This window comes from Topomyia yanbarensis, chromosome 2 (assembly GCF_030247195.1).
Source record: "Topomyia yanbarensis strain Yona2022 chromosome 2, ASM3024719v1, whole genome shotgun sequence".
Taxonomy (NCBI): Eukaryota; Metazoa; Arthropoda; class Insecta; order Diptera; family Culicidae; genus Topomyia; species Topomyia yanbarensis.
This window is the reverse complement of record NC_080671.1, coordinates 93,702,127-93,724,645: the sequence shown is the minus strand read 5'-3', so window position 1 is coordinate 93,724,645 and position 22,519 is coordinate 93,702,127. Positions and strand designations below refer to the sequence as shown.

General features: G+C 41.6%; 1 protein-coding gene across 1 annotated transcript; it reads right to left on the bottom strand.

Annotated features, from left to right (window-relative positions):
- Positions 1-554: 554 nt before the first annotated feature.
- Positions 555-22,519, bottom strand: LOC131678846 (collagen alpha-1(IV) chain). The gene is made up of 6 exons (XM_058959246.1): positions 21,771-22,519; positions 7,104-7,152; positions 6,095-7,024; positions 5,541-6,037; positions 1,903-5,479; positions 555-1,845 (listed from the first exon to the last, which is right to left on the bottom strand). The coding sequence occupies exons 1-6, from the start codon at positions 21,788-21,790 to the stop codon at positions 1,591-1,593; spliced, it is 5,328 nt and encodes a 1,775-aa protein (XP_058815229.1). The 5' UTR covers positions 21,791-22,519; the 3' UTR covers positions 555-1,590.

The window sequence follows — 22,519 nt, the reverse complement described above, 5'->3', positions numbered from 1 at the left end:
TTGCGACATATGAAAATATGCTTCAAATATTAATATTGACAAGAAAAACACCATAGAATAACTGTAGTGTTTTCCAGGATGCTTTTCAATACTGGCTGTGTAAGGGTTATAATAGAATAGAATAGAATAGAATTAACAATGCTATACCAAATTTTTATAAAGATCGGAGCAGTAGACGCAAAGTTAGAGCGTTTTTCAGCTTTCATGAGCAGGAGCATGAGTTAATAAATATTTAAAAGTAATTCAAAACGCTCATGGGAGATTTTGAACCCCCAAAGACCTTTTCTTGTGGACTAGCCTGTATTGTAAGTCTAGTGAAATATAATCTAACCTAGTGCACGTAAAACCAACTCGCGCTTCTTCTGTAAGGGGACCACAAAAAACCGATTCTATTCCGATTCTACGGGAATTTGGAAGCAAACCAGTAAACACCTTTTTTGTTAATTTTTAAGAACTTTATTTCGACTTTAACGATTCTGCGACACTGAATGGAAGCGCAAGATAGCGGAGATACTTGGTTATAACACTTAGTATAATATAAAAAAGCGGAAATGTACAGTTTACAAAATGCGTTTTATTCGGAGTACATTGTGTTGCAAATCATCTTCTATTTCCCGGTAATATGGCTGATGTCGTATCAATTGTTGAACAGTGACTTGCTGCTGAACTAACTGTTCATTGATGGCACTCTAATCGGTAGTTAAACGTACGTAATCCTAAATGCGCAAACCCGTCGAAGAAAAGCAACCGATTTTATACTCATTTTAATTTTAATTTCCCTTTTCATGAACACATCGAGTCTACAAAGTGGCAGCTATAGGGAATGCTGGAGACATTTGATCCCTATAAATCGTTCACTATTTTTTATACCACAAACACAGTGCCATTTTCACAAGGGTCACCCAAAATTACGATAACTCATGTTAGATTTTGAAATAATGAGTCAAATGCTAAATGCAAAAACCATTGCTGAAATCTTTTTCAATAGAGGAATTAAGTGTCCTCCAGCATCCCCTATTCCCCTATTCATTGAGTTGGAAATAAAATGCAACATTTAGATTCTACAAGTATTCTGATTGTTATATGTACGTTAATCAAAAAATAGAATTCAATCACAAAGGGTAATCGCACTGGTAATATTATTTATTAAAACATACAAGTTGTTATTTGCTAACTAAATTCGTTGCAGGGAGGTTTCATGAGAAATTGGCGGTCTCTGTTGCAATATTTCCAAGAGGCAGTATTTTGTTTTTTTTTTTGTAATCAAAGTAATTACTACAAGAATCTAGCACATATTCCACAATGCCTAAAACATTATTGCATACCTTTTTATAAAAAGCTACAGGAATTTATACTCCTATACTTACATACTCTCAGTTTTTACATATTTTTGGTTTCTTTTCGGACTTTTATTTATAATATACTCTAGCATTACTTAACTTAATAAAAGTCCCTAACAAGTTCTTATTCTCTTTTAGAAATAACTTAGGAAGGCACACGTTGTTGTTGTATAAATTAGCAATTGGATTTTGATTTTACTGTGTGCGCTTGGATTGCTGTTTTTATTCTCTTTCGCTATAGATGAAAAACCTAAACACGAGTACACACCTGGCATCTCGATATTCTCGATAGCAAGTTGCCCGCCTTCAGGGTCTGCTGCTGAGGTCGCTGGAATTGTTGGTGATCTTCGAGCGAAACGAGCCAGAATGACGTCTGTGTCTCGTAGTAGTGACAGTGACCTTTGCCACCGTTACACTCGATGAACGGTGTAGCTCGGAAGTCCTCCAGACAGGAACCAGGTCCTGACAGGGACTGACCACCTCCACCGTGACCAACTGCCGTGTGCTGTAAGAAATATATTAAATAGATTAATCTTTCACCCTGTAAAACTAATATACTCACCATTAAGAAACTATACCCGATCCACAGACCCTCCCACCCGTTGGGACAATCCGGGATCGCCAGTGACTGACTATGTACGGCTATCACGTTAGATGGCGCTTCACACACCGTACATCGGGAAATGTAAGGTCGCATCTCGTGTTCGCTGACGGGCATCATTGGAATCGGAGCCGAAGTGGACAACCAGAACGTTCGATCATTTCGCGAAGCATAGTTACAAACATTGTTCTGACCGCAAGCCAAAATCGGTAGTGTAGAGAATTTGCGAACACACGAACCCGCAGATCCTAAATCTTGATTGTGCGGATAGTCGTTTCCATCGACGTATAGCAGAGAATAACCATCCCATAGTTTGACGTGGCCAGGCTCACACTGTGGTATCTCTTCCGATTGGCTATGTTTGACAAGCAGGATTCCAGTGAGATAATCAGGAGCTGGAGAACATGCCGCTCCGGGATCACCTTTCGGACCGGGAGTACCAGGTAAACCATCACGTCCCGGACGACCTTCCAAACCGATTTCTCCCCGAATACCTTGGAGACCACGAGCGCCTTCAATTCCACGCAAACCAATATCACCAGGAAGTCCCACTGCACCTGGAATTCCCGGTGGACCTTGTAGACCAGGCAACCCTTTATCTCCTTTCATGCCATCGAAACCAGGAGGGCCGGGAGGACCTCGGCGTTGTGGTGGTAATGCAGGAGTCTCTCCTTTCTGACCTTTCTCACCAGGAGCTCCGTCAAGTCCCGCAGGACCTCTTATACCCTTGTCTCCTTTCTCACCTATCAATCCAACCAAACCAGGAGCACCTTCTGGACCTTGTGGACCACGGTCGCCCTTAGCACCTTGAGGGCCATTGAAACCATCACGACCATCTCGACCTCTGTCACCTTTTTCGCCTTGTGGTCCCGGGAATCCAGGCGGTCCAGGATTACCCTTTTCTCCGATGAATCCTCGCTCACCCTTAGGTCCTGGTGGTCCAGGGAAACCATCTTTACCCGGACGTCCTTCAATGCCAGAATCACCACGGTCTCCTTTTTCACCTTGCCTTCCAAGTGGGCCAGGCAATCCAGGCGGGCCTTCTGGACCTCGTAAGCCTGGTAGTCCTTTGTCACCTTTTTCGCCTACCGGCCCGGGACCACCATCTCGCCCGTTTTTACCAGGTCGTCCAGGTAGACCTTTTTCACCTTTAACCACAGGGCATGGCTCACCCTTTTCTCCAGGAAGTCCAATATCACCTTTCATTCCCGATAATCCATTCAATCCAGGTGGTCCTGGGAAGCCCGGTTGACCTTGCACTCCTTGCATTCCTTTCATACCCATTTCACCTACCAATCCAGGAAGTCCGACTTTACCAGGCATACCGACAGGCCCAGGCAGTCCAGGTTCACCTTTATCACCTTTAATATCCTGAACAGTGGCTGGCGCTCCTCGCTCTCCAGGAACACCACGCTCGCCTTTTAGTCCCATATAACCTGGAGGACCTGGTGGTCCCAAATCTCCCTTTTCGCCACGTTCACCACGTTCTCCGAACCGCCCTGCTTCACCCTTCGATCCCTTTTCACCATCAAGACCACGAAGACCAGGTGCTCCTTCAGGACCTGGAGCACCATCCATGCCCGGTGATCCTGGGATACCCGGTAGTCCAGCGTTGCCTTTGTCTCCTTTTATTCCTGGGAATCCAGTGACGCCAGCATCACCTTTCTGACCATTAATTCCAGGTAGTCCATCGAGGCCATCATTACCACGTTCTCCCTTTTCACCCGGGGCACCTGGTCGCCCGTATCCAGGAAGTCCAGCATCGCCCTTCTGCCCTGGAACACCATTCAAACCAGGTCGACCATCCACACCTCTCAATCCAGGTGCACCCGGTTCACCCTTTTGACCCTTCTCTGACGAGTCACCTGGTTCTCCTGGAAGACCGGGAGCACCAGTATAACCGCGGTCACCTTTTTCTCCAGGAAGACCAGTTAAACCATCTAAACCAGGAGGACCAAACGGACCTCTATCACCTTTTTGTCCAGGTATTCCGGGCAGACCACGTAATCCAGTTGGACCCGTCGGTCCTATGGGACCCTTGTCTCCCTTCTCGCCTGGTTCTCCTTTTTGTCCTACAAGACCTGGTAGTCCCGCAGCTCCCGGTATACCTTGAATACCTTTGCGACCTTGGAAACCCTTGGAACCATCGTTACCCGTAGGACCAGTATCGCCTTTTTGGCCAGGCCAACCGATAACACCAGGGGCACCGATATCTCCCTTTAAGCCTGGTAGTCCCTTGACACCGTCAATACCTGGTCGTCCCGGTGCTCCTGGGTGGCCGGCAGGACCAATAGGGCCTGTTTCTCCTTTTGGACCTACTGGTCCAGGTGGACCTGGCATTCCGGAAAGGCCGACGTCTCCCTTTTCTCCAGGATAACCAACCATGCCTGGTGGTCCCGAATCACCTCGATCACCCGTGCTACCACGATCACCCTTAGGACCTCTCAACCCTTGATTACCTTTTGGACCAGGTGGACCGACCATCGAAAGACCTGGATCACCTTTGGTTCCCTTTGGTCCGGGTAGCCCAGCGAATCCTGCCATCCCATCTTTACCAGGGTTTCCAGGAAAACCCATTGGGCCTGTACTTCCTTTCTCACCACGTGCACCTGGTAGACCTCGGGGTCCAACTGGACCAGTAAGACCTTGTGGTCCCGTCTGACCTTCTCTACCAGTCAAACCGCGATCGCCTTTATCACCTTTCTCGCCTTGAATACCGGGAGGCCCATTGAATCCTTTTTCACCAGGAGGACCTGGGGGACCTTTCACTGCAGCCTCTAGGTTCGGTGGAATGCTGGAACATCTACCGGGCTCTCCTTTAAAGCCTGCAATACCTTTGTCACCCTTTTCTCCGGTGTAACCTGGATTACCTTTAAGACCTGGTTCACCTCGAATCGATTCTCCTGGTTTACCAGGAGTTCCATCGCGTCCTGGAGCTCCTGGTGTACCATCAATACCTGGTTCACCTGGTCGTCCCATATCGCCCTTAGGTCCAATTTCACCTTTGGGTCCTATTGGACCACGAGGTCCAAAATTACCGCGTTCGCCTTTCACACCAGGTGCGCCCATGTCTCCTCGTTCTCCCTTGTCACCCTTATCGGTTTTTATTTGATCTAGATCCAATATAGCAGATTCGCCACGTTCTCCGACTGGACCCGGAATACCAGGAATACCAGCTTCTCCCTTGATACCAGGTGCGCCTCGTGGACCAGGACTTCCATCTGCACCTAGTTCACCGGGATAACCTCGCTCTCCTGGAGATCCAGGAGTACCTGAACGACCTGGAGGGCCGTCGTATCCACGTTCTCCCTTTTCTCCCTTCATTCCTGGTCGGCAATCCGAGCAGCGTCCTCCAATTTCTCCCTTTTCTCCTCGTTCTCCCTTAGATCCCGGTAAACCAGGTCGTCCAGCGTCGCCCTTTTCACCGTCACGTCCTGGTCTACCTGGTAGACCAGGTCGACCTTCCTTCGCATCACCAGGAGCTCCCATCAAACCCTTGAAACCTTGTTCTCCCTTTTGTCCTTTGAGTCCAGGGAATCTGTAAGTGAATATTTATGCATATCAGTTTTTGATTGAATTATTACTATCAATTCAATTACCCAGCCATTCCTGAATTACCCTTTTGACCAGGGATGCCTTTACCCGGTTCACCGGGTTCACCTCGTAAACCTTCCGGTCCAGGTACTCCTGGGAATCCCCGAGGACCTGGCGGTCCTGCTAATCCTATGGCTCCTGATTCACCTTTCTCACCTTTTTCACCTGGGAAACCTTCCGGTCCTGGGCGTCCAGGTATACCTTGACCACCCTTGGGACCAGTTTGGCCTCGTGGACCGGGATCTCCAGGGAACCCATCAATGCCTTTTGGCCCCTGAGGACCTGGATAACCACGAGGACCTTTCGGTCCTGGCGCACCAGGCCGTCCTTCACCACCACCAGGTGGCCCAGGAGGACCAGGAATACCTTGTAGACCCGGAGTACCATCACTACCTGGGTCACCCTTTGGTCCCGGATTGCCTTTCAAACCGTGTAAACCTTCCACGCCTCGATCACCTTTTTGTCCAGCCGAACCAACTGGACCAAAATTGCCATCACGTCCCTAAAGACAAAAAAGTCAAATAATTTCGACAATTTCATTTTCAGTTAGCAAACTTACTCTTGGACCTGGTTGACCAGGTAAACCCTTCTCACCCTTCAAACCTCTATCGCCTGAAGACCCTCGTTCTCCGGCCTGACCTTTATCTCCAGGGATGCCAGGGAAACCATCCGAACCTTTATCTCCCTTTTGTCCTTGAGGTCCTGTTACGGTTTCGCTTCGTTCTAGCGAGCCTATCTCTACTCCTTTTTCTCCTTTTTCACCTTTATCACCCTTTATGCAAAATCCTTTAATGCCTTTATCACCCTTCATTCCGGCTGGACCTGGAACTCCTGGCTGACCAGGCCTTCCTTCATATCCTCGTTCACCTGTTTCTCCTTGCCGTCCTTGAAGCCCTTCAGCACCATCTCTTCCAGGTTCACCTTTTTGACCTTTGTTGTAATTTTCGGGGTCTCTCGCAGCCTCACCTTTGTCACCTTTATCGCCTCGGAGGCCCGGATAACCTCGTGGTCCAGGTTCACCTTTCAAACCAGGAAGTCCAGCAAGTCCGTCTGTTCCGTTGCATCCATCAACTCCAGGAATACCAGGGGCACCTGCCGCACCCTGCAGTCCGTTTGTTCCTGGAACACCAGGATACCCAGGAAGACCGTCACGCCCTCGATCTCCCTTCATACCCATCGGTCCCATTGGTCCCGGTTCACCCTTGGACCCTTTGCTGCCTGGTAAACCTTCCGTGCCGTTAAAACCTCGCATTCCTTTCGGACCTTGCGTCCCCGGTACACCTGGAAACCCTCGGTTACCCTTTTGCGCGAAACATTTGGGCGTACAGCATGCGCCTGATGTGCAGTTCTTGCTCGGTGGGCCTTGGGCACCACTGACAGTATCGATCACATTATAACTAGGGTCGATGTAAGGCTGGCCTGATCGGTCGTTGTCTTTGTCGTTTCGGTTAAACAATCCAACGCCTCCTGTTAGATCTTGCCAAAATTGCTATGGTTGAAGAAAATTAGAACAAAATTAGTTAGGAATAAAGACCGGAAGTAATGCCATTTTTTGGTTTTATTTTTACCGCATATGTGTGCTGTCCAAACCATACAAGAAGCGTAGTCGTTATTAACCTATAAATAGAGAAGAACAAAAAAACTAATCAAGAACTCGAAAAGGCGCGCAAGTTAGTGTTCAACGACAACTGCGCACTACGAAGATGTAAGTGCTGCTGATAAGAACTCAGTATGTGGATCTTATCGTTTCAACCACAAGTTCTACATTTTATATACGGAAACGAAGGAACCATCGTGTAAACAAATGCACATAGCTATTCCATTGTAGCTATAATTTGCTTGCTTCCAAGGATATGACGTAATATTTATGTAGAAATTTCAGGAAGCTGCATTATGATACTTCGATACAGTATGGATAGCACAGTGCAGAAATTTGAAATTGACATGTACGGAAAACGAGTAGGGCGGGGTGAGGCAGCCAAGCAAGATGGACAGACGTAACCCGTCGAGTGTTTGTAACCGCGTTGTAAGCTTCTTCATTCGGTTACCAAATCGTCTTACAACATTTTGATGAAGTCGCATGTACAGGCCACACTACTGAAGGGCTGGTGCCCAAAAGGGCTCACATTTTCTTAAAGTTACGAACAAGGTGTTAGCGGGTCATATTGACCCAGATTTCGAATTCAGTTTTAATACACATTTTCAGTCAAATCTATATGAACTTCTACCCAAATTATTTGTTAGAGTTTCAATTCTCATTTTCTGGTAAATGTCGTCATAACAATAGAAACATTTGATAGTAGTTACTAAAGTTTTATCATTTAAAGCTTAACGGGTATGGACGGTGCTCATAACACCCCACCGTCCCCTACTTCAATAGAAATAGACGAATTCAAGGAACAAAACCTTGTGACTGTGGAATATTAACACAGCAGTGATCGATTTCTTAAACTTTTCTACCCTTTCGCTAAAGGTTGAGCATCTGCTGATGCGGATAGGGGGTTTATAAATCTTTGTAAAACCTCAGAAATGTGACTATCATGAGGGACCAAAACCTCACGATAAAGCATTATTTGTAAAGTCCAGATTATTTGGAGGATCGACGTCTCTTGGTAGGGGAACTGGTGCTAAACCCGACAATGTGGGTAAGCCCGACACCCCACGACTTTTCCCAAATATCAAATGTTAAATTATTCAATTATGACAGAGTATTATTAGTACAATTATTTTGAGCATTTCGAGACACATCGTTGCTATATAGGTTCATCAAACGTCAACAAAATAAACAAAACATGCGACATCAAAGTTGATAAGCAGTTGGATGTTATTTTTGTTGAGACATTTGAAGGTTCTAACAGCACAAAAGCTTTGAAAATCGTTTGTTTTTGTCGCACATTCTAATGTCCTCTCCATTATTTGTATGTGTGTTGAAGATAAGTTTGAGCATTTCAATACTTTAACCCTTGAAGGCGCAAATTATATTTTTTTTAGAATTTTGTGAAAATTGTCTCACGGCTATATCACGTGCGATAATTGTTAGATGATTTTAAAACAGCATTGCGCATTTAAGGGTTAATTGAGTATATAACAAAAATGAGCACTGTTAGGACAAGACCGCTAGTTTTTGGGTGGGGTAAGACAGACATGGTGTTTAGAAGTTTGAGTTCATTTTTGATTCGATACAAACGACTGGGAATGTTTGTTGTGTTCAATTATACCATAATTACGTAATGTTAATAATTGAAATACACGGAAGCTCCGTTTTTTGCATGTATTTCTTGTCAGTATCAGTCTCAAGTCTACCAAAAGAGCAAAAAATTAAATAGTGCGTGATTCATAGTTATATTATAAAGCGAAACGAAACAGTAGAATCAAGTATGAGGTTCTGAAATGATATTGAAGCACAATTTTCATCGACCGTCGGATTGTTGATTAAAAAAGTTCCGCAAAATTATAACACGAATCGGATAGCTTACTACGAAGAGTACATTACTTCTAAGTGAATGAATCCTAACAACAGGGGATACATTATGTTTGCAGAACTGATCTCACATCTTAGAATAGCTTCACAAGTGATAATAAAATCCATACCTTTATATAAACCAAGCGTTAGACATTATTTATTCATAACATCACGCATTCGAATGCTCTTCCTCTTGCTACGCGATGAAACTGCAGAAAACAAGCATTAAAATCACACATACTCATATACACATAATTACACTATATCACACATACACAACACATTTTTAATGAAAATATTGGACAAAAAGAAAGTTAAAAACGATGTCGCGCTTGCCCTTTTGGGATGCCGGTCTTACCGACAGCGTTTTGAAAATGCCATTTTTCTCTATTTTATGGCAACCAATAATTTTCAATGAATCCAATTTTTTGAAACACGGAAAAAATTATATCTTGTTAAGAACCATCTCAACAAGAATTATGAACAGAATATACAGCTTTGTGGAATTTTAGAAAAATGATTGCGCTTATGGTGTCGGACTTGCCCCCGGTTCTCCTACAAAACCAAAAATAGTGGTTTTATATTTACACATAAATCCCGTGACATATCCCTATTGAAAGCTTTTATTCATTGATGCTCTCAGATATGAATAAGGATTGACTATGAGAATAATCGAGCCCACCAACTCCCTAGGAAACTCTCAAAATGTTATGATATGTTGTTTAATGAATATTTTGAAGTAGTAGTAGTAGTAGTAGTAGAGAGAGAATTGTCATTTCAGTTCTACCAATCTTGAGGAACTAATATTATGATCTGCCTTTCCTTCGGGCTCTTAAAGTTGGTAGTAGTCAAAGTCCTTATATAGGAAGTTAGTAGCATGCTTGGTAGCGTCTAAGTCATCATTACCACATTTTATATACTGTCTCTGTTCACCACCACCAACAATTTTGTCGCATATTAGGACCTTGTTTAGAGGTACTTTGGATAGTAGGATCGCAACTAGACTCGTTCCTGCATACTTTTGTTGTTGTTTCTTGCAGTTTTCACTTATGTACGACTCGACCATCTAGAAAAATGCTTCGAAGATGCGTGAAGTACAATTTAGAACATACCATGCATAGTCGTTGTAAGCATTTTTTCTACGCATTTGTTTTGAGATCATAATATTTCAGATCACAAAAACACTCATAATCACATAGTCAGAAGTTAGCACACACCATAATACCTAAAACTCAGATGCGTCAGTTCTCGTGAATTCCATTGCTACAAAAGATCCGAAACGGTATTGAACAGATGTCGTACTATCAAAATAATGCTGCCTTCGACCATCCCATAGATATTCCGTCCAAACTTTCAATATGGGAACCTTCGAAACTCGCATACTTGTTACTGAGAACTATACAGCATATCGTTCTGTTCAAATTAAATAAACGATAACCAGTTGCCACGAAGAAACAACACACATCAAAGAAAAGCAAAGCATCCTCGATTAACAACGCGTTTTCTGTTTAACATTCCGTGGGATTCTCGAGTACAACATGAGTTAGTATTTCTTAAGCCATGGGAAATTTGTGAAACCATCTCTGTGGCTGATTCATATTGCCACATTTACAGATAGCCTGCCAGATAGGTGAATTTCGGCAACATATTATTTTGTGGTATCCAAATCGGATAAAATTGCCATAGTTGCCGGAGCTAATTCGTGTATTTGTACCTCGACTTCATTTTACCACATTCAATCATATATGTCTAACATGGTGGAATTGTAGAATGTATACATTGGCCTTATTAAGCTCCATTTGCACTCTTAATATTTTTTCACTTCTTGAATAGATGATTTTAAGGAAATATTGAAAAATGTACAGGAATACAGTTTGACAACAATAGAACGTCTTTCTGCTTGTATTGGTCAATCATTTTTGTTCATATTAGACACAGTAGACTAGAGCATGATATTTTACTTCTGCGGTGGAGACAAAGCGATGCACGGTTAGATTTAATTACTGATTGCGGTGGAGTAGTTTTTAGCTTTTGTTGTAAGCAAGATGAGAGCAGGCGCAACTAGTGCTTCTCGTTTAACAATATAAAATCATGAAGATTTTCAATTTATCAAATTTTAGCTCATATGTAATCCGGAAATAACCAAGAAAATGTTCTACTGGTAACTTTTAAGCGTAATGTAGGAGCTGTAGTATGTAGTAACTGACAACAATAAAAACACAGAACGCAGTAATAAGCAATTGGACGCAAACAAACAATAGTACAGCAGGCAACCGACTGCTAGAGCTACTGGTTGGATTCAACTGATTTGATTTCTTTATTTCTTACATAACAAGTGGATGCTTATAGATATAACAAGCATCATTGGCGTGACCCACAATCACCGTTCTAGCTCAAGACAATGTATTTTTAAAATATTTTATATTTTTACTTTAACGTGTTATCAAAATACAAAAGTTCACTAAAATATCCATTTATATTACCTGTTAAATAAGGTCAGTCTACCTTCTCATCTCGCCTAGAGAAGAAGCTCTCTCGACTGTAAGCTACGCTTTACCGCACATTACTCTTCCGTTATAGCTAAAGCCTACGCTGTACTGGGACTCATCAAACTCAACACTCGTGATTTCAATGATGTATATTGTCTAAAAACACTATACATTACACTGGTACGCAGTATTCTAGAATATGGCGTTACTATTTGGGCTCCGTATCACACCATACACATTAATCGTATCGAAAGGGTACAGAAGAACTTTGTCAGCTTTGCACTTCGTCGGTTACCCTGGCAAAATAGTTTCCAGCTTCGTCCATATGAAGATCGCTGTATCCTCATCAATCTCCCAACGCTGCAATACAGTCGGATCTTTCTGCAACGACTTTTCATTTTCGACCTTCTGACAGACAACATAGACTCTCCTGCGCTTCTAGCAAAACTTGACGTCAACGTTCTTGGAAGATCTTTCCGGAGAATTGATTTTTTCCGACGCTCAACACATCACACGCAGTACGGCCAGAATCATCCTTTGGATGTTTGCTGTCAACGCTTTAACAGTGTCTATCATTTGTTTGATTTTCATATTATTAACATATATTAACCAAGCAGTCATTCGTTTCGCGGAACAACATGCAGCAAAGTAACAAATGTGGCAACGTTCACTAAAACATCCCCGTATATAGACAACTGCTCTAGAAAGCTGCGTTTACATGATTTATCACCGCGCACCCCTGCCATCGATATTAAAACGTTTATGTCAAAATATGGAGAAGTGGATTCCATAACAGCTGAAACTTCGAGGAGCATTTTACCAGGAGTCTATAACGTTGTCTGTGTGATGAGAATACTCCCGAACAAAACAATTCCTATTCACGTTACCATTTTATGCAGATCAACCGAAATGGGACGTTTAATCAGACAACACTGGTCATGCACCCAGGGCAGATTCACAGATGCAAGTTTTGCAAAAAGAGGCTGCACCACGGAAAATCTTGTTCAGCAGCAGCTAAGAAAAGTCCGCCTACTGTAACTATAAACAGCATACCGTTCTCTTATGACAACCCACAAACGGCTACAAATCTAATGTCTATGCATCTCACAAAAACAAATATTCACTCCACAAGATCGCATCCAGTATCACCAAGTTAGCGAAGAAACGAACGGCTTGAATTGGCTTCAATATATTCTGTAGTGTATTCTGTTGATTGAAGTAATAAAAACTCGGTTTTATGACCTTGTATATAAACTAGACAACACCCTTAAGAATATTTATTTTAATAATCGTCATATATCAAATAAAGGTAAGGTATCCACATTAAGAGTTCGAATTTTCGGGTTATTGAATTAAAATGCTTTCCAATTTTCTTCCTGCTTTTAACAATTTTATAATACAAAGAAAAAACATATTCCGTGCAATCAGTTTTCCTTTTAGAAAAAAATACGGGCTCCCAAACAGGACCCGAACCCAATTGCCCCCGGCTGACTCCCCTTCTCATCGGGGCTGCACTTGACCGATTCAGTGGTATCCAATGTGCGTTGTTGACAGTCGAAAATCAATAGTTTCGATCATTTTTAATGTACATCGTCGCTGTTGTACTCTCTTGTGACAAAAGCCACTTTGAAGAAAACTTAGTTGAATATACTATATTATTGGCTTTTCGAATCGCTACAAATTGGATTTTTTCAGTGTACTGAAATTCGGTTTGACTACTAAGATATAACATATCACGATTGTGACAGGCGCTAATTTCTCGATAGAACGAGTTCTGCTACCTTGGGGACCATTCATAAATGACGAACCATTTTGGGAGGTGCCAGCTGTCAAAATTCTCTTTGAGAGGAAATTCCGGACAAACCGTTACTGACTAAGCACAGTTCATAGCAGTTAATGAAAGAAAAAACTTTTCTCTTTTGTTGGTTTAGTGGTACTGGGCTCGATCGTTGTTGAGCTGGTGTTTGTGCATGGCCGGTCCGCAGTCGTTGGTATACCAACCGGTTGTGGTTTAGCATACGAAGCCTGTATACCAGCTTTGGTCGTATCACGTGGAATTTCCTTAGTAGTCTCCGCGCAAGGTTTTCCGTGGTGTAGCGGCTGATCGCAATATTGGCACGTAGGAATCTGCCTTGGATACGTGACTAGTGTTCGTTGAGAATGTGTAATACCTTGAGGGCATTTGCCTGAGAAGCTCAAGTAAGAAGGAATAGGTTTTGTCGGACGCACTCTCACCACACGAACGCCGTTGCGGAGTCCTTGGAAGAAGTTCCTCCGAGTATCTTCCGTAATACTACTCACTTCTCCGTATTTTGACATGATTTTTTTTGATAACGGAGGAACTTGTACGTGGTGCCAGGTCATGTATCATTATTTCAATACTGTCAACATCTATATACGTTGGGATATTGTATAAAATGTCATTACATCCGACGACGTGTTTCATGTTGTTCTGGGAAGCGAATGATTCTGCTTGACTAATGTTTTTGAACATAATCAGTATCACATGACGTAAATGGTGGAATGGCACCGCATTGACTTCTGCTACGTTGAGGTTCACGTTGTTCACCTTCAAAAATTGCTCCACTTCACGAATCGATGGTCTTACCGGACATTTCGAGAAGTCAACAGCAACACAGTTTGCCCGCAATGGGATATACTCTTGGTTTGTATTGCCACTGATTGTTCACGTTTCACACACTAGGTAGAATGAATCAACTTTTGCCTTTGCAAATAGAACAATCGGCGCGCGGGTAACACATGTGTGGCGGTTTTGGTTTACATTTTAACTAAAAACTCTCAGTATATGCAGTCAATTGATCTTCGCATAAATCGACAAAAACATAGAGGAACCGATTGTTTTCTCCGAAAAGCTTCTAGCATTTATTATTCTAAGGATGTTAAATCTCAAGCTAACTCGTTTTTCACGAAAGTGCTGAATGGTGCTTGTGATACGATAGCACAACATCGACGACCTGGGATTTCAACTGCCAACAACAATATAACTTTTCCCAAAAAGTGGAAAACTTTTTCATTTTGACACATCGATTGACCCCCCTGCGTATTGAAAATGTCTAAAACTAGATCGAATGCGATTCGATCTTGTCTCATGTCGAATGGATGACCCACAAGATTGTGTTAATTGATGTTGGTGAGAAATGAATCAAAAGGAGACAATAAATAAAAACTCGCCGTGCGTTGCTATAACACCCAGCATGGGCTCTGTGGTGGTGATAAACCTTGGATAGATGTGTTAAAGAGACGTGTGTAGATATAGCCAGAGATCAAGTGATTTATACGCTTGAAAACATTGCAAGCGGCTTTAGCTGCGAAATTGCAAGCGATGCTGACATTATTTGCAAGTGATTGTCGCTTGCAAGATATTTTTGTTTTGGGTGTAGTAGGCTGACCCCGCTAATATGCATGCAACGGGTGCTTGCCCAAGCTAACATTCCGAATGTAGTGGTCGATTAAACGTTGCACTGATTTGAGAAGTAAGAATGTCAGACTGATCGGTCTAAAGCTCTTTGTCTCCTCATAAGTTACGCGTCCACCTTTGGGAATGAATTTACAATTATTTCCCGCCACGCTAATGTAATGTATCCTGTTGAGAGACTACAAGTAAGAACTTTCTTTAACATGCTTGAAGTATTCCTATCCTCTTTGGAGTAGAACCGGAATAATTCCATCTTTCCTCAGTGACTTATAGCCAGGTTGCCAACTTATGCGTAATCCCGTCAGAGCAGAGAGTTACATCTAACAGCGCTTCTCTGCCAGCTCGTGCAAATGTTTTCCTACACTAGGTATATGCAGGTTTGTACTATTTTTGAGAATTCCATCAATTCGGTGCCTCTCAAATTGATATCTGAGCTGCCCCAAATTTTGTGATGGACACTTGCTCGCTACCGCTATTATGTGTGGAAACCTATTTCTGTCACATTATGATACAACCCTTTTGAAATCGTCATTGCGCGAAATTATTGACTGTGACAGGACAAATATCGTGAGTTGTAAGATCGGAGGGTATACGTCCTTGCGTCAATAGCACGATTCGCAAGTATTCATGCACGAGGCATTTCACGTGGATTTGTTATGCTATTTTTGCTGAAAACAGCGAAGACAGGGTTAAGTAGCTTTCCAACAAAGAAGTTTCCTTGTGGAAGTATGGTTCTTGACCCAAAGCTATGGAAGCTTTTTCTCCCTGCACAAGGCGGGATAGATTCATAGTTGCTGTACGTTTATGCTGAAGATTAAATTTTGTTACTCTAACCATACTGAATCATAGAAATACACATTTCATTGCACTAGTTTACAAATTTACAACAAGTGAAATGACAAAAAATGTTTTGTGGTATCCTAAACATTTTTTTGTCGCTTTATTCAACAGATTTTGCGATATCGCGAGATTTAATGACTTTTATATCAAATTTTCGGTATTTCAATTTCATTCAAAATGCTGAAATAAGATTTTTATACAATGCTAGTGCTTATTTGTAACCAATATAGTGCACTGGCTCAATACTTATGATTACTGCTTTGTCATGATATGTAACATAATATAATTCGCTTCTTCATTTAAAAATCAAGGTATTTTCTCTCCAACCCAAGATTGTTCTGAAACAATAAATGTGAACAAAGGGAATATATTTTCCAAGACGTGTCCGCACCTGTTCACAGAGAAACGTAAAAAAAATTAAGAAATATGAAAAAGTTGAACATCTGTTTTTTTCGAAGGTAGGTAGTATTCTTAGAAGTCATTAACCGATATGTATCCGACGCGGTACCCGGGTACCTTTTTAGGTTTCAATTAATGAAATTCCTATGTTTTATCCCTAGCTGGAAATTGAAACTTTGTCACATCTTAGAACTTCACTAAGTCAAGCTTTTGGGTTAATAATTTTATTGATAATGTAAGGTGGAGTTAGGAGGGGCTCCTGATTTTTTTTTACTACGTAAAAGGCCAACGTGGGTACCCGGGTACCCACAAAACTGAAATACCAATAACTAAGGTAATTTCCAACCGATTTTGATGCTTTTGAGTGTTTTGGATTCAGGAACTCATCTGGCTTTAAACTTGGTAAAAATGAATCGGGTTACTTCATTCGGTTCCCGGGAATCCGGATTTCCAGAAGCAGGTTCCAGTACTGTGAAACTATTTGTGAACTTCAATGGAATACTAGCAATATGGGTATTAAAATTCTTGGAATTGCATCAGTAGGCTGTTTCTCGTGGTTTTGGAACCACTTGGTGATTTGACCCCGGAACGTACATTCCGGAGCAGGTTCCCGTGGGGCCGTGAGTGGCCATTCCATTCCAATTCCATTTTTTCAAACTGCCCTTGGGTCCCGTAACAACAAATAACAAACTTCCGAGACAATTTGAAGAGTTTTGATACTCATATTGCTAGGACATTTTTAAAATTTACAAATCATACCCTACTACTGGAACATTACCCCGGAAAATCCGGATTACCAAGAACCAGATTCATTCATCCGGTTCAATTGTAAAAGTCAAAAAGTGGACGAGTTCCTGAATCCAAAAAATCTAAAAGTGTTCAAATCGGATAAAGGAAGCCATAGTTATGAGCATTTCAATTTGTGGGTACCCGGGTACCCACGTTGGCCTGTTAAAGGTGTTTTTTTCGTTGGACACATAACTGTTAACAAATCTTTGACGAGTTATTCAAGAAACCACAAACAATCAAACGAAACTAATGTATATTTGATTTTCCAAGAAATATTTTATTTTATGTAAATAAACAGCTAAATGAGATTAGGAAATCATGCGATATAATAAGTTTTTTGTTCCATCACTTACATGAGTAAAGTGCCATAAATGGTATCTAGAAAATGTCTATATGCATTGCCAGCATTTTTTTATATCCTAAAATGTTTATAGGAAACTAAGGAGAGTAATTTATGAATCTAAGAAACAATTAAGGGGCCGTACACTAATTACGTAAGGCTTTTGTAGAACTTTTCAGCCTTCCCCTCCCCACGAGATAAAAGTTCGTAAGGTTTGGAGAACTCCCTTTCCCCTACATAAGATCTTATCATGACTTTCGTAATTAACAAATCATATTGTTAATTCATTAAATAATAAGATAGAGAAAAAGATATTTATAGAATTATTACAGGAAAATTAAGGACAAAATTTAACCTAATCATCTGCAGTAATTTTATTTGCATACTAATCTCGCCCAGTAAAAATTTCGTAACTATGTTTTAATTGCCGCAAGGTGCTATTGTATCGATTTTGTTGGCTATTTTCGGCAAATTTGAGACTAAGAGAAACGAAAGCAATGAAATTGAAAGACGGTTAGGTTCAAACCCCCCCCCCCCCCCCTCCCATGATCGTTTTGAATTACTTTTAAAAATTTATTATCTTCCTGTCCAGGAAAATAAATATACTGCAAACCGTTTGGACACATAAAATGTCATTTGAGTTCGGTCACTTTAGAAACAAGTCAATGAAGAAACCAAGGACGAAACTTTGCGAGGGTGGCTGGAAAGGGATGTATGTCAAGTTGGACGGCTTCTCTGTAGGATCGATTAACGTATCAACAAGCTTCGATATTAGCAAAAGTAGTGAGTAGACAGTAGATGTCGGTCAGAGGGCTAGCAACGGCAGTTAAGGAGGAAAAACACGAAGTTGGAGAAAATCGGGATATCGTTGTCTAGAAAAATTTTACCGCCGATGATTATTCCGTTACAGTGGCAGCGAAATGGATCGCGAAAATTGGCATCGGTATAGGGTGAAATACTGCCGCCAAGAAGTTCTCAGCCCCAGCTAGCAGATAAATAGGAACTACTAGCACCAAGAAGGATACGAAACCCGCCGAAGGTGGTTGTAAACAGATGTAAATCCTTATGGTCGACACCCCCGGACCGGTTCATGTCTCAACAGGGTACGATATTTGCAGCAGACCTGAGCAGGTGAGATATATCGCGAAGGTTTGACAGCAAGTAAGGAAAAGTAGCTATGGATAAAAACATGACGATTCACACAAAACAAAATAAGCAAGAACACAATCCTTACTAAAGCAGTACTTAACGGTTGCCCCGCACACCTCTTGTAAAAATACTCATTCGTTTTAGAGTTATTGAAAAATTTTAAATTTTTTTACACCAACTTCAACTGCGCACAAGAGAGAAAGGTGCAAACCAAAATGGACGAGCAGGCACTATTTTCAATGTCCGGACTATGTAGCTCATTTTGTAAGGTTTTTACTTACAGTCTTCAAACAATATTATGTGGTTTTAATGCCTCCATATTTGTCTAGAACACGGTTTGCACGAAGTGGCAAAAGTTATATTAAAAAACCTGTTTTAATCCACCTAGAGGTGCAATTGTGCCTTTCTCATTTCTCTAAACTATGATTTAATAGCTGGTTCGTACAATATACCATTATGAAAATGTCTTTCATTCTTATTACACTTGGTAAGTATATATAAGAGCACCTTTTTGCATTCATCGCGGTATCGGTTTGAATCGGAGTTTTCTATGTGATCGCACTCCACAACCCGTAACTCCGGAGCCGGAAGTCGGATGGAGATGGAATTTAATATCAGTTTCCGGGGACGCAACACCTTTCATTTGAGACTAAGTTGATCAAATCAGTCTAGCCATTTTCGAGAAACTAATATAACCGTTATTCTGAATTTGGATACTTCAGGATCCGTCGATGGTGGCCAGTGTGGCCAAACAGCCTTTGAATGACTGTTGGGGACCTAGATCTACAAATTCAACAGTTGTGTTTACATTTTGGAAAAAAACACCTTTTTACATTCATCGCAGAATTCGTTAGAATTGGGATTTGCTGCGCGATCGTACGTATCACCCTGTAATTCAGGAACCAGAACTCGGATCCACACAAAATTCAACAGCAGCTGATGGACCTTTCATTTAAAATCAACTTTGTCAAAATCGGTTCAGAAAATTCCGACAAACCCATGTGGACAAATCAACAAATTTTGTTTTGTAACTATACTCTTCAACTCGTAAACCGGAACAAGATGTCGGTTGAAGATGAAATTCAATAGCAACCTATGGGAGTATTATACCTTTCATTTGAATCTTAGTTTGTAAAAATCGGTTCAGCCATCTCCGAGAAACCGATGTGGACATTTTGTTAACAAATATTTTGCGATCTCGGCGAACTGAGTCGAATGTTATATGAGACTCGGCCCTCCGGGCCTCGGTTGGAAAGTCGGGTTTTGGAGCAATTGCAGGTTATGCAATTCTATATGAGAAAGGCAAAAGAATAATATTTAATTAGCTTAATCAGCATAAGTTCAATGTTATCTTCATGTGGTTATATTTTGAAATGTTGGTGGAATAGGTTTGAAAGTGAAGGGACTGGGGGGTTAGTATAGTGGAAGTGGAGGATACGTCAGGGAGGGGGGGAGGGGCGGCGACGCAATACTCAACTGCATATTTTGCCTTCCATTTGAGACTTGGTTTGAGAAAATCGGTTCAGTCATCACCGAAGAACCGATGTGACTTTAATTGTGGAATATGCCCGGAATTCCGGACTTCCGGAATCGTTGATAGTGGACAATATATTCAAAGAATGTTTGATTGGCAATCAGTGATCTAGATCTGCGATTAGAAGTAATTTGGTGACCATTTCAATAGTTTTTAGCCTCTGAGGTATTACGATTGTACCGATTTATATGGGAAACTCCAGTGTATCCTTACTAAAACCTTTGTAACTCCGGAAGCAAGAGTCAGAACCGAATGAAATTCAGCAGCAGTCAATGTTATTACTGTATCTTTCATTTGAAATCAAGTTTGTAAAAATCGGTAGAGTATTCGTTGGGGAATGGGTGTGATATTAGCTTAGGAACTGGGTTAGGGTTCCCCGGGGGCGTCATGAACCGTCATAGGTGGCCAATGTGGTCAAAGCTGCTTTAATTGATCATTAGTGATCCAGACCCGCAAACTAGAGTAATGTTACATCAATTTTAATATGTTTTACATCATTTTAACATCATGGTGGTACCAGTTTATATGGGAATTTGCTGTGTGACCGCACTCTTCAACCCGTAACTCCGGAACCGGAAGTCGGATCAACTAAAAATTCAATAGCAGCTTATGGGAGCGTTATACCTTTCAGATGAAACTAAGTTTACGAAAATCGGTTCAGCCATCTCTGAGAAAATTGTGTGAGTTTAAATGACACACACATACACACACACATACATACACACACACAGACATTTGCCGATCTCGACGAACTGAATCGAATGGTGTATGACACTCGGCCCTCCGGGCCTCGGTTAAAAAGTCGATTTTTACAGTGATTGCATAGCGTTTCTTTATATGAGAAAGGCAAAAACTAAATTTGAGGGTACTGCCATAGAAAACGCTTCACAAATCGATAACATTAAATCCTACAAGTTCAACTAGTTCAACAAAATTCTTTATTACGAGCATTTCTAAAACTTTGTCGAAGACACCAACTTTCTACCTCGTCAGCATAAAAAGTTCATTTTTTTAATTTGATCGTAGTAAGCCATGCCTAATTTTAATTTTTATCAGGTTGTGGGAAATATTCTTACGAACAATTTGTCCAAAGATACCCTGTGAATATATTCAAATTTCAGAAAATCATTTCATAGATTTTCAAATGTTTTTTGAAATGTCAGCAGTTTGATTATATAACTATTCAACGGATCGAATACTACCAATATAATACAATACAAAAATATCGTGGTTCGATAAAGGAAAAACTGATCCTTGCCAAATATCATTAGTAATCTGATCTACTAACGACCACAAGCAACAAGTTCCCCGCCTTTGCAGGAATTCGAATCTTGTTAGAATATAATTAAACAAGCTCGCACATATCCAACCGAGCGCTAATGTGTTTCAACATGCTTCATAAGTAAGATTCCTCAAATTAAAAAAAAACATGTTCTGCTTCAAGCCAACACACAAGAGTTCTAAGAATCCCAATGGAAAGCATGGTAACATTTTTTTGTATATGCGATAATATCCACAGACCGCCCGTAGAAACTGCCGAGTGTTGCAAAAGTAAACTATACACTTATCGGCATAGCTGCCAAATCGTTTGCTGCATAGCCATAATCCGATCCTCGAAAAATCCGCAATGAGCAATTAGCATTTTATGCACTCTTATTTACACTTGCAATTATGCAGGCACGTGAAGTTCTATCTCTTTTCGATAATTTTTTTTTAACTTTGCAATATACAAACGGTATTTCGATACGGTTAGAACATTGAAATATATTTACACCATCAGCTGATCAGATTCTCACCATTTCACTGGGGTGCCCATGTTGGAGGCCGCCCCGGAAGCCCTAGACCTAGGGCTCGCTCGGGTACTGCTAACAGCGAACCGTGGCCAGCTTTAGGCCGTTACACCGTCCGCCGAAATTTGAACTCTTCGTCGTCACTGTCACCGAGCGTCTTGCACCCAAAAAAGAAAACCAACACTTGAACACTTTTTGCTACTTATTTTTGATGATCCCTTCACTAATTGCTCGATGTTTCGTATTCTCTCCGGGAGCCCAGGTTTGAACCCACAAAACTATGGGATATTTTTAAACGGCTTCCAGTTTTCGAGAGAAAAACAAAACAAATGTCAACACTAACACCTTGTATTCGATATTCTTGGCCCGTGTTTTCCACCACGGCCTCCCTACGGCTGACGAGACTTGACTAATTTAGGAACTTCACCAGTAATAATTAACTCGAAAAAAACTCGATCTTCTGTTCACGGTTTCCCGCCAGCGCTAGCGATTTTCCTACTTTCGGCTTCACGCTCTATTCGGCCCGTCCAGCAGTGCAACGTTGGTGTTTCTTTTTTTCTTAGGGCGACAAGTGGAATATGTCAGGCAGTTCTGGTCGTGAAGTACATATTTTACTTCTTCATCCGCGAAGTGGCAGGAACGGCTCACTGGGCCAGTAACGACGAGGATCACAAAACTTCTCTCCTTCTTCTGCACTCTCGCTCGGTCGGTCAGTCGGCGCTGCGACGCGGCTACTTTCGATCTAGCGCCTCCGA

Coding starts and splice junctions, on each gene's coding strand:
- LOC131678846 (XM_058959246.1), bottom strand. CDS start 21,790: ATGGGCACCCCAGTGAAATG. Junction 5,480..5,540: donor GGTAATTCAGGAATGGCTGG/GTAATTGAATTG, acceptor ATTCACTTACAG/ATTCCCTGGACTCAAAGGAC. Junction 1,846..1,902: donor TCGGGTATAGTTTCTTAATG/GTGAGTATATTA, acceptor TATTTCTTACAG/CACACGGCAGTTGGTCACGG.